Source organism: Triturus cristatus, chromosome 2_1, assembly GCF_964204655.1.
Source record: "Triturus cristatus chromosome 2_1, aTriCri1.1, whole genome shotgun sequence".
Taxonomy (NCBI): Eukaryota; Metazoa; Chordata; class Amphibia; order Caudata; family Salamandridae; genus Triturus; species Triturus cristatus.
This window is the reverse complement of record NC_140581.1, coordinates 603,131,367-603,145,441: the sequence shown is the minus strand read 5'-3', so window position 1 is coordinate 603,145,441 and position 14,075 is coordinate 603,131,367. Positions and strand designations below refer to the sequence as shown.

The 14,075-nt window shown below is 42.0% G+C and overlaps 1 protein-coding gene across 1 annotated transcript in view; it reads right to left on the bottom strand.

Moving 5' to 3' along the window:
* LNPEP (leucyl and cystinyl aminopeptidase) overlaps positions 1-14,075 on the bottom strand; it is a 393,213-nt gene that overhangs the window by 82,834 nt on the left and 296,304 nt on the right. The window contains exons 13-14 of the mRNA XM_085632534.1: positions 13,774-13,930; positions 6,011-6,195 (exon numbers count right to left, since the gene is read on the bottom strand). Coding sequence (XP_085488660.1) covers positions 6,011-6,195; positions 13,774-13,930 — 342 coding nt within the window. The remainder of the gene's footprint in view (positions 1-6,010; positions 6,196-13,773; positions 13,931-14,075) is intronic.

Here is a 14,075-nt window from a genome sequence, read left to right as displayed (position 1 = left end):
GATTAAAACTTACAAGAGCAGCTGGCCCTGATAATTTACCAGTAGTAAAAATAACAATTATTGATTGGGGGACTAGTTTGTTTCATCTACGGTTTAAAAAAATCTTAGAGACTGGATTTTTTTCAGATAGTTCGAAGGGCGCGGTGGTCAAACGCATATATGAAAAAGAGATGCTTCAATCCTGCAAAATTAAGAGCAAATTAACGTATTGGACGTGGGTGGGAAAAGTTTTTGGAAAATACTCCTAGGGATATTGAAAGATTGGGTAGATTCAAAATCGATAATCCCCATGGAGCAAAGTGGTTTCAAGGAGGGGTACTTGACAACAGAACTGATTTAGCCTGTGGGCCATATCTGAAAAAAGAAAAAAAAAGTCGATAGAGCAAAGAGATGTCTATGTTGTTCTTTGTGGATTTTCACTCTGCTTTCGATACTATTGATTGTGGCCTATTGTGAGAAGCCTTGAGAAATTGTGAAATACCACACGGCTGTCTCTTGTTTTTACAAGAAACATATAGAGGAAATTGGGCTAAAGTAGAAATAAACACTGAAGGGGCTCTCTCCCGACAAATATACATCATGAATGACCTCAGGCAAGGTTGTGTATTGGCTTCATTACTATTTTCCTTATACCTAGCTGGCCTAAATAAAACATTACGTATATCAAACAGTCTTAGCCCTAAAATGAACGGTTCACACATTAGTTGTCTCCTTTATGCAGATGATTTGGTCATCATGGATTTCAGACATTGGACTACAGAGAAAGCTAGAGGTTTTCGCAAATAACTGTAAAAAGAAAAAAATAATAAATCTGGAGTACATCAAAAAACTTTGGGAGAAAGAAGGTAAGGTTTAAGTTGTTCCTCGATAATACTGTAATCAAGATCGTTAGTAGATATAAATCTTTGGGGATGGGGTTTTTGAAGAATGTATTAAGGAAAGACCACATTGCAGCTTTACAGACAAAATCCCTTTTGTCAGCATGTGGCTTTAAGAAGTTTGCTAAAGTGTATTGAGGGCCCTCTTTAAGACCAGTTTTGGCAGCCTATCAAGCAATGATTTGTCCACAATTTGAATATGGAGTTGAGGTGCTCTCTTTAAGTGGAAAAATTAATTGGGATTCTGAGGAGGGTAGATGTTTAAAAATATGATTGGCTCTGCCTCCATCCACCATGGCCCAAGCGGTCAGGATGGAGGCTGAACTGACAGCTTAGCTTATGCGGAGGTGCTCAGATTTTGGATGAGACTAGACCAGGAAGATTCCCCAAATATTTGTACCCTATGTAAAATGAGCATTATGAATAGTGAATTAAAATGGGCACATTTTGCTTGGGCAAGGTTTGAGGTTACATGTAATAGACTCATGATAACATATAATGTGCAATATTCAATAAGAATTAGTAAGAATGACCTTTGAATGCTGATGAAAAATATGGCAACGGAGGATGATCTGAGACATTTAAAAGATAAGAAATCAGCATCTTCCCTGATAACTTCCTGGTAAAATGAAGAAACATTCCCTTATCTAGAAAACCTACCTGATGTACGTCTGAGATTGGGCTTCTTAAAACTTAGATATGGGGTAAACCCAGTTTTAATTTTGCAGTGGCATACAAAGGAAATGTAATGCACATTCTACGAGATTGTGCTTGATTTTTAGAACAGAAAGCATTGAGACCCATCTTAAAGAAATATATTGTTTGAGATAAATGGCTAGCAGCTACTTTCTTAGTTGATATGAGGTATTTTGATGTAACATGTGCTCTGGGGTACTTTATATTATCAGTTAATTATACAATTAAATAAATATATATATATATATCAGTTTAAAATTGCTTTATTAAAGAAAGTTAGATAACAAAAGGAAAATACATTAGATAGGAATAAACATCTGAACAATAATTCAAACAATAAAAGAAAATATAATGTGTAATAAAACATTGCAACAGCAGGGAGAAGATAATATCAATGTAAGTACTATTACAAGGTAAACTATTTCTATAATGGTAATTAGGAATACATCAAGTTGGACTGAGAAAAATAACGCCATTGTTAATACAAGTGCATTTTAATTATTTTATAACAGTGAATGAGAGGAAAAAGTAACGAAAGGAGGGAAAGAGAAAGAAAAAGTAGAGAAAAAGGAAGAAAGGAGGAAAGATAAGAAAAATAAATAATGTAGTGACAAATAGTTAAATAAATTATTAACAACAGTATGGCTATCAGTGAATTATGTTTTAGCAACAATTTGAGTGATTATGTACAATATGGAATGGATTGGATTTTATGGAAGTGATTTATCTTGAATAATGGTTTTATAGTTATGAAATATTTATTATGATGTTTTTACGGTGTAATTTTTTAAAGACCAAGGTCAAAATAAACACATTTTGACTGACTGTACATTCAAACTAGGCATTGGAAACCAAACATGCGAGTGCCCTTGAAGGAAAGCATTTGTCCCAAGTCCACACTACCTCGCCATGCTTACAAATATTATTTATAAAACAATTTACTACCTAGGCTGACTCCATGCTACGGGCCCAGCTAGGGGCACATGTTACACTAGAAACGCAGCTGCATGCTTCAATATTCATTTTAAAAAATCTGGGCACATTATATGTCAAATGCATTTTTGAAGATAAGACTACTTTATTTCATCTTGAAAACATGAACTCTCAAAATCGAATACAATTTAAAAATACCTATTTCAGAAATAGTAACCAATTACCTAAAACAAAAAGTTATTGGCACAGAAATATCTCCTAGTCAGCTAAAAGGGAAGGGGTACAGAAAGAGGTCCAAAAGCTGCAGAAAAGTATCTCCTCCATGAAAAGGATCAGAGTAGAGCTGACAACTGCAACGTTCATAAACGTACAATCCGACCGTATGAGCAAACCTGCAACACTTTTACTGCTATTAAAGAATACAAGCCAAGTCACAAAGTAATTATGGTAACAGCACTAGACAGTCGAAGACGATACCATTTACAAAAAGCTTAAAGCAGCAAAATATATTTAGATAATGCCGTGGGAATATAGATTGCTGTTGGGTATTTCAATTTGTCAATCTCTGGTTCTGTACCAAAATGTCCTGAAACTGTTCTAGAAAAAATGTGCACACTTTCTCAACCTCGCGGGTATTTAAACAGCCTCCCTTTGTACACCAGCAAGAAAAGAAGAAAATAGTCTGCTTTGTTTTTATTCATCTTCCATATCATTGCATTTCTGGAATACATTTTGTGTTTTGAAATGTTTATAAGATGCACCACCTATAAGGTGATTGATGTAAAAACCATGAATTACCCCAGTTGCAGGCCTAAGCAATGAAGCTCAGCAACACAATACTGTACATCATCCTCATACGTTTGGCATAAGATACTATGGCAGAGAAGGGTGGGCGGAACATCTATATATCTACATCCTGCATAAAATGGAAATTATTAGACAAAAGGCATCAGAAAGCCAATTCAGCACAGATCCTACAAGCGAGTATCAGTTTGCTCACAACAGCACTCCCACCTACCACAAACACTCAACAGAACACACAATAAGAACACAACAGGCAAAACACTGCGCACACATCCAATATAGTTCAGGGGCATCTTATAATAGGAATCCATTGAGCTCAACAGCACGCCAGTCTTCATAAACAATTTACTATTCTGCTACAACACAACACACTAAACCAACAGACTGATTTAAAGGGTGCCTGTGGACCCTAACAAGGCGCCACAGTATGTTTCATCATCCACATAGCTTTAACGAGGTAATGAACGTAGCAATCTTCCAGATAGCATGTATCCAATTTGGTTAAGATCTCTAGCTACACATACTAACAATTTTACGCACCACAACACACCAACAACCAAACATACACAAAATATTGGTAGGCAGATGTAGGACTGCACATGGCTGAGGTTGGATTTAGGGGGTGTTGCCACTACAATCATGACAATGGAACAGTGGCAGGATGCAACTATGGATGGTAAAATGAAGTAGCCCAGAGTGCATGTGTGTCTGTAAGACAACCTTTACAATGGGATATGGGCTCGGGAAATGCATTATTGGTGATCAAGACTCTAGTGAGCTGAGAGGCAAGTGAATGAAGCAATTAAGGCAAAATGACATCAAAAACTGAGTTATGTTTTAAAAGAAATTGCCAGGATTGGAAAAAAGACACAGGATGAGGTCAAAAGAGGACTGGAAGGGCAGAAATAGGATATGCTAATGGTACGGACAGTAAAAATACAATGAAGGAGGGAAGGTAGAGAGTTCATAGGAGAACATGGAACAGTAGATGACAGTAGATGGAACAGTAGATGACAGTAGATGACAATGGATGACATCTATAAAACTCACCAGACACCTCGATGAAGGACTCGAAAGGGAGTGGGCTGAGGTAGACATTAAGTACTTAGGATTAGGAGGTACCAAAGGCTGCTTTGAGTTAGGTTAGATCGTGGCGACCAGGAAAGAAATGAGGAGGGTGCTGGGAAAACACATGTTGTGGGTGCTATGGGAAACTGATTGAAGGTCACTGTAAGAGAACTATACAGAGAGCGGACAAAGCTTGTGAGCCTCCGTAACCTACCCTGGCATTCTTCCATGGACCCATTTTCTTCCTAAATAAACACATGCAGGCCGCACAATCAACCGATCAAGTCTCATTTACAGACTTCAGCAGCTACCTGATGTCTACCTGTTCAGGCTCATCTCCACCAGTCGGTAAAACAGTTGATGCATTTACTGCAGAGATGTACATGTAACCTGTAGATACTGACCACTGTTACTTCAGAATCACAAAACCACAGCAGAAAGACATTCCAGCCACTAAGTAACAGCAACATGTTAAGACAATCTCTTACGGCACCATTTTTGAGCAGAGCTAATGGTTGGACATCAGTTTCACCTTGAGAGCTGTGCCCGTGCTTTGAAATGCTCTTCGGTTAGCATAAGTCATGTAAACAAATCCTTATTAACCATTACAGCATTACCAAGTAAATAAACAAGATATCGTCACAGAGTTGGCAACAAGGCTCAGTGAATTGATAGCCGAGAACTGTTTGTCACCTGAAGTCATAGATTTGAATACAGAATGACAGTTCAACCAACCATTTTAGAGCCCCGAAGTCGATAAATTCAGTACAGCGTATAAGAGTAACGCTGGGTATGTGCAGTACTGCAAACCAGCAAAACGGAGATAGCTAGTGCTATATGTAATTACTAGCTAGGGCTATCGGCAATTCGCTGGGTCCCCACCTCTCTTCCTCCGCCCATCTCCATGTGCATCTTCACTTGCCCACCTGTGCAGCATCCTCCACCCTTTGGGGAGCCTCTTGCCTAATAACAATCCCCCCTCCTAGCAATGATGCCACTACCTCGACAAAACTCCCCAAACCATGTCGTAGGCCTCTGCATCGAGGTAGGAGGGGCTGATGTACATACCACACCGCGCTCTGCGTTCCTCTACCCAGGGTAATCTAACACTTCCCAGATTTAAACTGACAAGAATGGGCGGATGCTCTTTCTCGTACCGAAACTTTGGAATTCCCTTCCTAACCATGTGAAGTTGGAACCCTCTTATCTAAAATTCCGCCGAGACATTAAGACATGGCTCTTCATTCAGCAAATGGCCTAAATTACCTAGTCTAAATTTCAGACTTATTGCGCCGGGAAACCCTACCAGGGTAGCTGTGCGCCTAATAAATTTAATAATAATAATAATAATAATGTAACGGGGGCCCACGTCGAAGGCATGCCCCCACACGATCTTGGGTCCCCCCCGCAGCTGGCAGAAATGTGGGGCTGTTTGAGGATGGTGGATGGAGTGACTAAATTAAATGCAACTGATAAAATATCTTGTTTTCAGAAAACAGTTATGCTTGTTCATTGTATGTAAGCGTGCATGTGTACTAATGATTCCTGATTCAATCAATAAAGATGTGTACATATGTATAGTTACGTATTGGCAAAAACTTTGATCAAATCCAATGATAAATGGTGATTACCTCATCGTCTCATTAGATTCCTTCCACTCATTGAACAGCTCAAGGGCCTTTAATTGACAAGTCTCACAGCCATGGGAACAGGCGAAGGACAGCAGTTTGGTTCGCAGCTCTCGCTCGGATAAGGTTCCCTCATCTGTCCAAGTCTGATTCCTTATGGTGCCGTTCAGCAGCCTCAAGACGTATTGCTAAATGGACAGGAGGAGGAAAAAAGTTACATACAATGAAGCACTGAACGCATACAACCAAACCAAAGAAAATAAAAAACTTGCCCAATTGTTATATAGAACACATTCATGTTGGCCGGTTGCTAATTAGCGATGCCTGATTTATCCCCCATCTAAATGTTCGGTATCACACGGTCACTGATAATCTTTCACACTTACCTGTCCGATTTGTGTTCCTCATTTCAAGAACTATCCAAATGTTGGAGAATTAAGCCTAATGTAAGGAGGTCATGTGTTCCTATATGCTTTGATAAAGACTGGTATGTTGCTTTACATTCATGCGTTGTACCCCTTGCTGAAAGTAGTTAACTAATCTAAATACAGTTAAGGTGCTAAAAGAGCCCTTTTGTCAGTGGTCTTTCTGGCAATTCTATTAGCCCCATTTTTGTGGCAGGCGGCCTCCTAGCCTTCCATTGGCTTGCCTACTTGCAGATTTAGGGTTGCGGGCTTTAGATACAGTTTCATACCGAGAGCCCCTCCTTTTGTGCTTTTATCTCCTGCTTCTGGGCCATCAGATCCATTCTCCATAAATACTGAACCAAAGAATGTCCTGCGGAGCTCTGTCTGTTTGGGGTCCTCCCATAAAATTCTCTATAGTCTCGCATCACACTTTTAGCTTTACACTTGCTCAGGAAAATGTACAGTTTTGTTTGGCTGTTTGGTCATACCTACGATTCTTCTGCACTGTGCTCTTCTGGCCTCCTTCTCCGCGTTCCTAACTATCCATGAGCACGACAATGTGATCTAAAAATAACAGCTGTGTAACCACGTAAAGAACCAGTATTTCTTGTCTGTTGCACCTGGCAGCTCCATCTTATGAGTTGCACAATTGTGTTTGTGTAGGTATTTAAGAAACTAAACAAGAATGGCACGTCAATGCAACATGTCTTTTCAACGAAGCTTTTCCCAAAGTCTTAAACAACAAGATCATTTGACCTCTTATCTGCTGTCAAACATGATCCTAACAACTCGATGTTTGCTCCTCCAGAGTAGGAGCCTGTGTTGCCAACTTCATTTTGTATATTTTAACACACTGCTCGGTCACTGGTGGAGTCTGTCTGTCAGCAACGATATGTTGCTATAGCCTTATAGCCCGCCGTAGCGGGCTATACCGGCTATTAAAGGCCCGCTGCAGCGTTAAAGGCCCGAGCCAAAGGCGAGGGACTTTAACAAAAGCAGCGGGACTTTAATAGCGGTATAGCCCTGCCACTAGAGAGCAGAATGTTCTAACAAATTACACAAAGGCTTCTCGAAGCTCGAGGGGATTTAAATACCCTCGAGCTTCGATAGGCTTTTGTAAAACATTGGAATGTTGCTCTGCGGGCCTTTACCGGCCCGTAGAAGCATGGAGCCATCCATTGTCTACAATGGAGTGCTCCACATTCCAATGCTCTAATAATAGTTTAAGGATCCATGCATGAATGGAATGGAGCAGCATTTCTTAACACAGATGAGCCAGGACGACTTGGAGAATGCTGGGGTATAGTCGAGAAGCGATGCCAAATCCATCTATGCGCCATAACACACTCAGAACTGTTCATTAACCCCTTCCCCACTCATGACGGAACCACTCCGTCAGGAGCCACGGTCGCCGTGTGCTCATGACGGAGTGGTTCCGTCATGCTGCGGCCGTTGGCGGCCGCGCCGCCCACGCGGCGCTAATTCCCCGCCTGTGCCTGCGATTAGCGCAGTGGGCGGAGTCATGACGGAACCACTCCGTCATGAGCACAGCTCAACCGCGGTGCCCCCAAACCCCGCCAGCGCTGCGGCGGAATTCCCGCCGCAGCGAAAGGGTTAAAGAAAACGATTTTCAAGTCACTCTGATGAGCATGTCAGTGTCAGACCCCTCTTTCCGTTTTTGGGCTGAACTACCGAGCTTCACTACTAAACTGCATCAATGTTTAGCCTGCCACTGAAACTGTAACCGGTTTTCACACTGTTACCGAGTGTGGTTGGGTAAGCAACTCTACTTCTACTACGTATATATTCTAAACAGACAAAAAACTACAGACCAACATTTAGCAATTTCAGTAATTAAAGGCATATTTATAAACTCAGGGGAATGAGGGGCTTACTGGAACAAACGTCAATAATATTGGGGGCGGAGTTCGGGGGAGGGGGTGGATTGATCCAGCTTCCAAAGACTTCACAAAGCAAAAAGCAGGTGAAGGGCAGTAAGAGGTCTACGGATAATCCAGACACATGGGCATCAGTCCGGCAGTCAAGCTGTTCCAGTAACAAGCAAAAAGGTAGAACAGTTTTTCTCAGTTTAAGGTAGCAGTAGGTTATTTAAAGAGACTCTTACACACTAGAGAACCTGATTGATATCGGTTTTAGTTGTGGGCAGGGGGCCTTTTGAGGTTTGTTTATGAAAACTCGCAGAAGCCAGTGCTGTCTCCAACCTGCCTGTGCTCATTTGCTGCTTTTAAGCAGCGCTTACTTTGTAAACAAGCATTGGCATAGCCAATAGGTCTCGCCTTTGGGACCTTATGTGTTTAGCCATGCAACAGTTGATGTAGTTGCACCAAGGATATTTATAAGGTCCCAAAGGCAAGACCTATTGGCAATGCCAATGCTTTTTTATTATACTAATAGTGAATAATATTTCATTATTCGCTGTTAGTTTAATTAAAAAATGGAGTACAAATAGCTGGAACATGACTTTTCCAGAACACTGAGGTAAGTAAAAAAATGCTCTTAAATGTACGTATGTTGTATGCGTGCTTGCCGTTGTGAGTGTGTTTATGTAAGTGTGTGAATGTGTGTGCGAATGTAGGCAGTGTGTGTATGTACATGTGAATGCCTGTGTATGTATAAGCATGTATGTGCGAGTGAAGGTCAAGGGGCATGTGATGTCACTTCCGCTACCGCATGCATTATGGTGAATTGACGCCATGAAGTGCGCTAGTGATTAAGCGGTCTGGCACCACGAAGAGACCAGAATTTAATTCTGGCTTCTCACTTGGAGAAAGCGTGTGATCCTGGGAAAATCGCTTTCATTTTCCGCCTGAATTACCTAATCTGCTGAAACACGGGAGTCTGTGAACCTGACTAAACCGCATACGACCTGCATAAACTACTCCTGGATGCTTGATTTAATCCACAGGCAACATACCACGTGCAGCGTTACCCTGTCAAAAAGCATGCTTTAGGGGCAAACGCTGCCCCTCTGTGTTACTGCGCCTCCTGTAGGATATGCAGGTGTGAAGGGGTATTCAGAAGGCATCACCAGGGGTCTGTGGATGAGCCCGTAGGTGTGTGACTCCCTGGCACCAGGGACGGAGGGGAAGCTTGGCAATCAAACAGCCCCCTCTTTATTGTGCAAATGGTGCTCGACTGAAGGGGACAAAAGCAGCCCGGACCAGTCGGAGGAGGGATATCAGAGCCCACTTCCTGCTAGTAGCATTTAATGTGGTCATTAACCCAAGCACTAGACACCTTCAAAGCTCCCTCGCCCCAAAGCCGGCACCTTTCCCAGGCCGAAGCCGGCCCGCAGGATGGCATTTATAAAAGTGCAAATTTTACACATCAAAAGTGTATTTGTCTACTGGGGGCGGGAGCGGGCTCACGACATGGAACAGCGGACTACTACACCACTTTAATTTAACGGTGACGCCTGGGGGAGGGGGTGGAAAAGTGTGTCAACATCCTCCCCGCGTGCACAGTGCAGCCGCCCCTCAGCTTCCCTGTGCTGGACCCCCTTTCCTCAGCATTTCACTCTCATTTCACCATTTCAGCATGAATGCTGGTGGAGAGAACCCAAATATTCGTCTGTACAGTCCTTATCCCATAGGAAATACCAGTGGAAGGCTGCACGTGTAAAGATTCACACCACTGCAGAAAAGGGAAAATCCACTTTGTACAAAACTTGCTAATAGTGTAAAAAAAAAAAAAAAAAAGGAAGAGTACATGGTACCTAACCTCGGCCCATAATCTTGGAAGGAAGGCTGCACCACGTTGAAAACGGAGAACACTTTTTGCCAACTGTGTAATAGAAACAAAAAGCTATTTTGCCCCACTTTAAAAAACAAGTAGAACAGCAGGCAGAAGTCCACTTGGCAGACACCGCTTCCTGGACATACAGTTTGCTCAGCTTGTTTTCGCGTGAGCATCATCATTAAAACATACAACTGTAGGCGAAGGAAGAGGGTCACATGTACTCAGGGTAAAAAGTACTAGGGCAGATCAGAGGCTTTTAACCGGAACGCAGCAAGGCTATGATCACAATCCAGTGGTGAGGTGAGCCTGAGGGAATTCCCTTAGCTGGCAACTGGTAGAGGAACCCTGCCGGCGACCCTTCTGTCGCCGGCAGGGTTCCCACGAGTGGGATATAGAAACATATTGCAGGATAGGAAAAAAAGTACCTGCGGACTTCCTTTTTTTAATCTCCTCTTTCAACCTACCTAAAGAATGGGGCGAGTCCGCCAGAATTCGAGCCTGTAATTGCACAGCAGCAGAAACTGCATCCGGTGACGTCACTCACTGGCATAAAGCACTAACAATTGAAAACTATATACCTGAGGACTATTCATTTCCATAAGCATGAAGCTTTAAGCACACTGAATAAACGCGTAAACAACAAGCATTGGACACAATTCTATTGGATAAATGAGAATACAAGGACAGTTTAGCTCTGCAAAGCCTAATTTGAAGTACATGTTTGTTTCAGATGTTTTCGATTGCACCTTAATGTACTTCTTCATAGTTCAGCTAACAGCGAAGCAGTGTTAGTAAGGATATGAAAACGTGGCAACAAACAATTCCACTAGATGGCGATATTTCCATACGATAGAAGGCGTGTGCTTAAGTGCTGGCAAAGGAGGGATTTGTTGCTAGGTCGCTTGTCACAATAAGTCTGGCCGCTGCGGGATTTCATGCAATGTGTTTTATTTGTTTCTCTTCATAGTGCCTTTTGCCAGCTAAGTGAAAGAACGAAAATAGGAGGCAGGAGAGAGGTAAGCAGGGATCAAAGCAGAGGGAATGAGGAAAGAGTTTTGTGCCTGCCACGAACATTTTGAACAGGCATAACGACTTGGCAAGGATTTCTCAGCACATGGTTTCCTTCGCGCGTGCATGAGAGCGAACACCAGGCCATATGTTTTAGTGTCATTGAAAACGGTGGAGTTGTGTACTGGGCTACTTTCAAAACACCATCACCAGGCAGTAGAAATTCAGACCAAAATAATCCTAAAGCAACACAAACAAGCAATGGCCGCGCAGCCGTGAAAGTCACACGGCCGTGCGGCCGTGAAAGTAATGACCAGCGATGAGGAGGAAGAGATAAGAAAGGCAGATGGCATCTGCATGCGTGCACGTGAGCGTGCACGTAAGCTTCAGGCCAGGAAAAGCCTCTGGTAGCACTTTGAAAACCCCCTTACTAAAAGTCGAGCAAGCAGCACATGCGCTGCTCTAGGCTTCACCTAAAAACATAACTGCCAGGGCTCTTATCGGGAGGCCACAACGACCTGCACCACCCATTGCCTCTGCCAGCGCTGCCAATGACCGTGCCAACACACCCAGGGCTTTAAGTGGGCCGTGTCTCGTGGTACTGGGCACCGGCAGTTTTTTAAAGGGGGCCTTGAAACGGGTCTGTGTCAGGCTCTGTTTTGTGTCAAGCACAGGCGGTCCGTTTTTTTTCGGACTGCAGTGACAGTGGCACATCGATGTGCGCTGCTCACACTGCTCACTTCTCACAAGTGGAGAAGTTATGGCATGACGTCATACCAGGTGAGCGTTGTAGGGGTAGGGACATTCTTAAAAGAGTAATTTTCTCTCTGGATTTCCCTTCTCTTTTTGAAACTCAGGAGCAGCAACATTGTCGTGGTGTCACCAGGGCTTTAAGTGGAAGCTTTTTCAATATTATATACAAGCCATAGTTGCTGCTTATTTATCTTATGCAACTAACAACCGCTGATAAAGCCTATAGTCCTGACTTGTTGTAGGTACGATGTTACTTAAGCCACACCCTTAATTACATTGGCCACGCCCCTTTGAGAGACCACCCCCCAGTTTTTTCATCCCACTTAAAGCCATAAACACACCTACTAGCAATTACACTCCAAAAAGTGTGACAATTTAGACTATCTTAGGCCACCCAGAGCTATAATAATGGCGTGAGCGGCAGGTATTATTAATTTTTAATGGTTATTGTCTTATACATTAACACTTATGCACTGTTGCTGTGCTCATCTCCGAATAAGACAAGCCACCATGTGGTGGACGGTCATTAGAGCCGGTGCTGACAATTAAGTGCTGGTGCACAGCACCGCAAACTATCGGCTGAAATTAAGCAGGGCTTTTAAGGGAATATGGTGACAATAAGTTCATTGTGATGTACAGTTATATGTGCGCCGGTGCTCTGCCATCAGATTGTAGGTTACCACAATTGATCTTTAAAAATAGTCTCCTTCATGCAAGTCTGGTCCGTTTGTTACTGTAGCTGTGCAAACTGGTTTTGACTCATACTAAATCCCACTACGTGCTCACTGCATGGTAAGAGCCTTGAAGAAGCAATCTGATTAATGCCACTATTCAAAACTCAATATCTGAACTGTCTCCTTGGTCAAAAGTATTTAAAAAGCACTTATGAAGCCTTTGCTGAAAACTATCCACAGCTGCCTTTACAACATAACAGTTTTCAAGTTCTGAAAGCTTAATCGGTCACCATTTTCTACATAAAAGTTTGGAGGTAGCTAAAATAAATGTCCCCAAACATTTATGGTTGCATGCTCCCCGACGCCATCGCACCAGGTGTTACATGACGTCACACTACATCTCTTCTAATTTTGTAAAACTAAACCAGGTGGCAGAATTTAAGTCTAACAGAAGCAGTATAATAACACTAAGCAATAATTTTGGCCAGCTTATGGTATTAAATGTAACAGCAGAAATATAATAGCATGCATAGCAAAACCCTATTGAACATAGAAGGGAAGTCCCCAATGAGAATGCTCTGCATCTTCCTTGAACTGGTCATCAGTAGGATGTGATCCAAAGGCCAGGTGACAAGGGATTCTGGCCCGAGCATGAAAGAAAAAAGAAAAATTGTACTACCTTTGTGCAGAAGAATTTTCCTAGTCATTAAATAAGCTGTGAAATGATTATTCTGTTTGGGTTTCTTCCTCCAGTTAATTTCTCTGCCACAAAAGCATCAAAATAAAGTAGCAACTATAGTAACTAATTACAAGAAGACCATACTGGACACAATGACAATAATAAAGTGCCCTAGAGCGGTAGTTACAAAGGTATTCAAAAGAAATTAATAAACATTAAAGAATGACAGATTTCTCGATGCGGAGGCGAAGGTTTTCTTGGGTGGTAAGAATATATAGGATTTTATCATTTGTTAAATAATGTATAAACTCAGTATCGCTACATACATACAATAGGATCAATAAAGCATAGATTAAAATAATATTCCAAATACAGTCAGTGAGATACTTCATTATTTTTTTTGCTATACCCCACTGCAGAGGTGTTGTAGTCCACAAACAGAGTAATATCCAATAGAGACAGATGGTGTTACAAGCGCCTACAAACCTCCACTCTTCCTGAAAGTAGGAACAATCCCCGTTTTTCTACAAGGCTGTGGATGAGGTCAAGTTGGAATAGTGCTTCAGTGATCGGAGCAGTGTAGGATTCCTTCCCAAGATAAGTAAGCAAATTGAAAACATCCTCCAGGGAAACCTTCCCTATTCTGAAAATCAAAGTTGAAGAGGGAGATTTAGGCAAAGTCCTCTGGATTAAAGAAAATATCACAAAACACGGTCGTTAATGGTCTGTTTAAAGTGACATTGGAAAGCACATTTTAGAATGCTTATAAAAACAAACTATCAAATTTG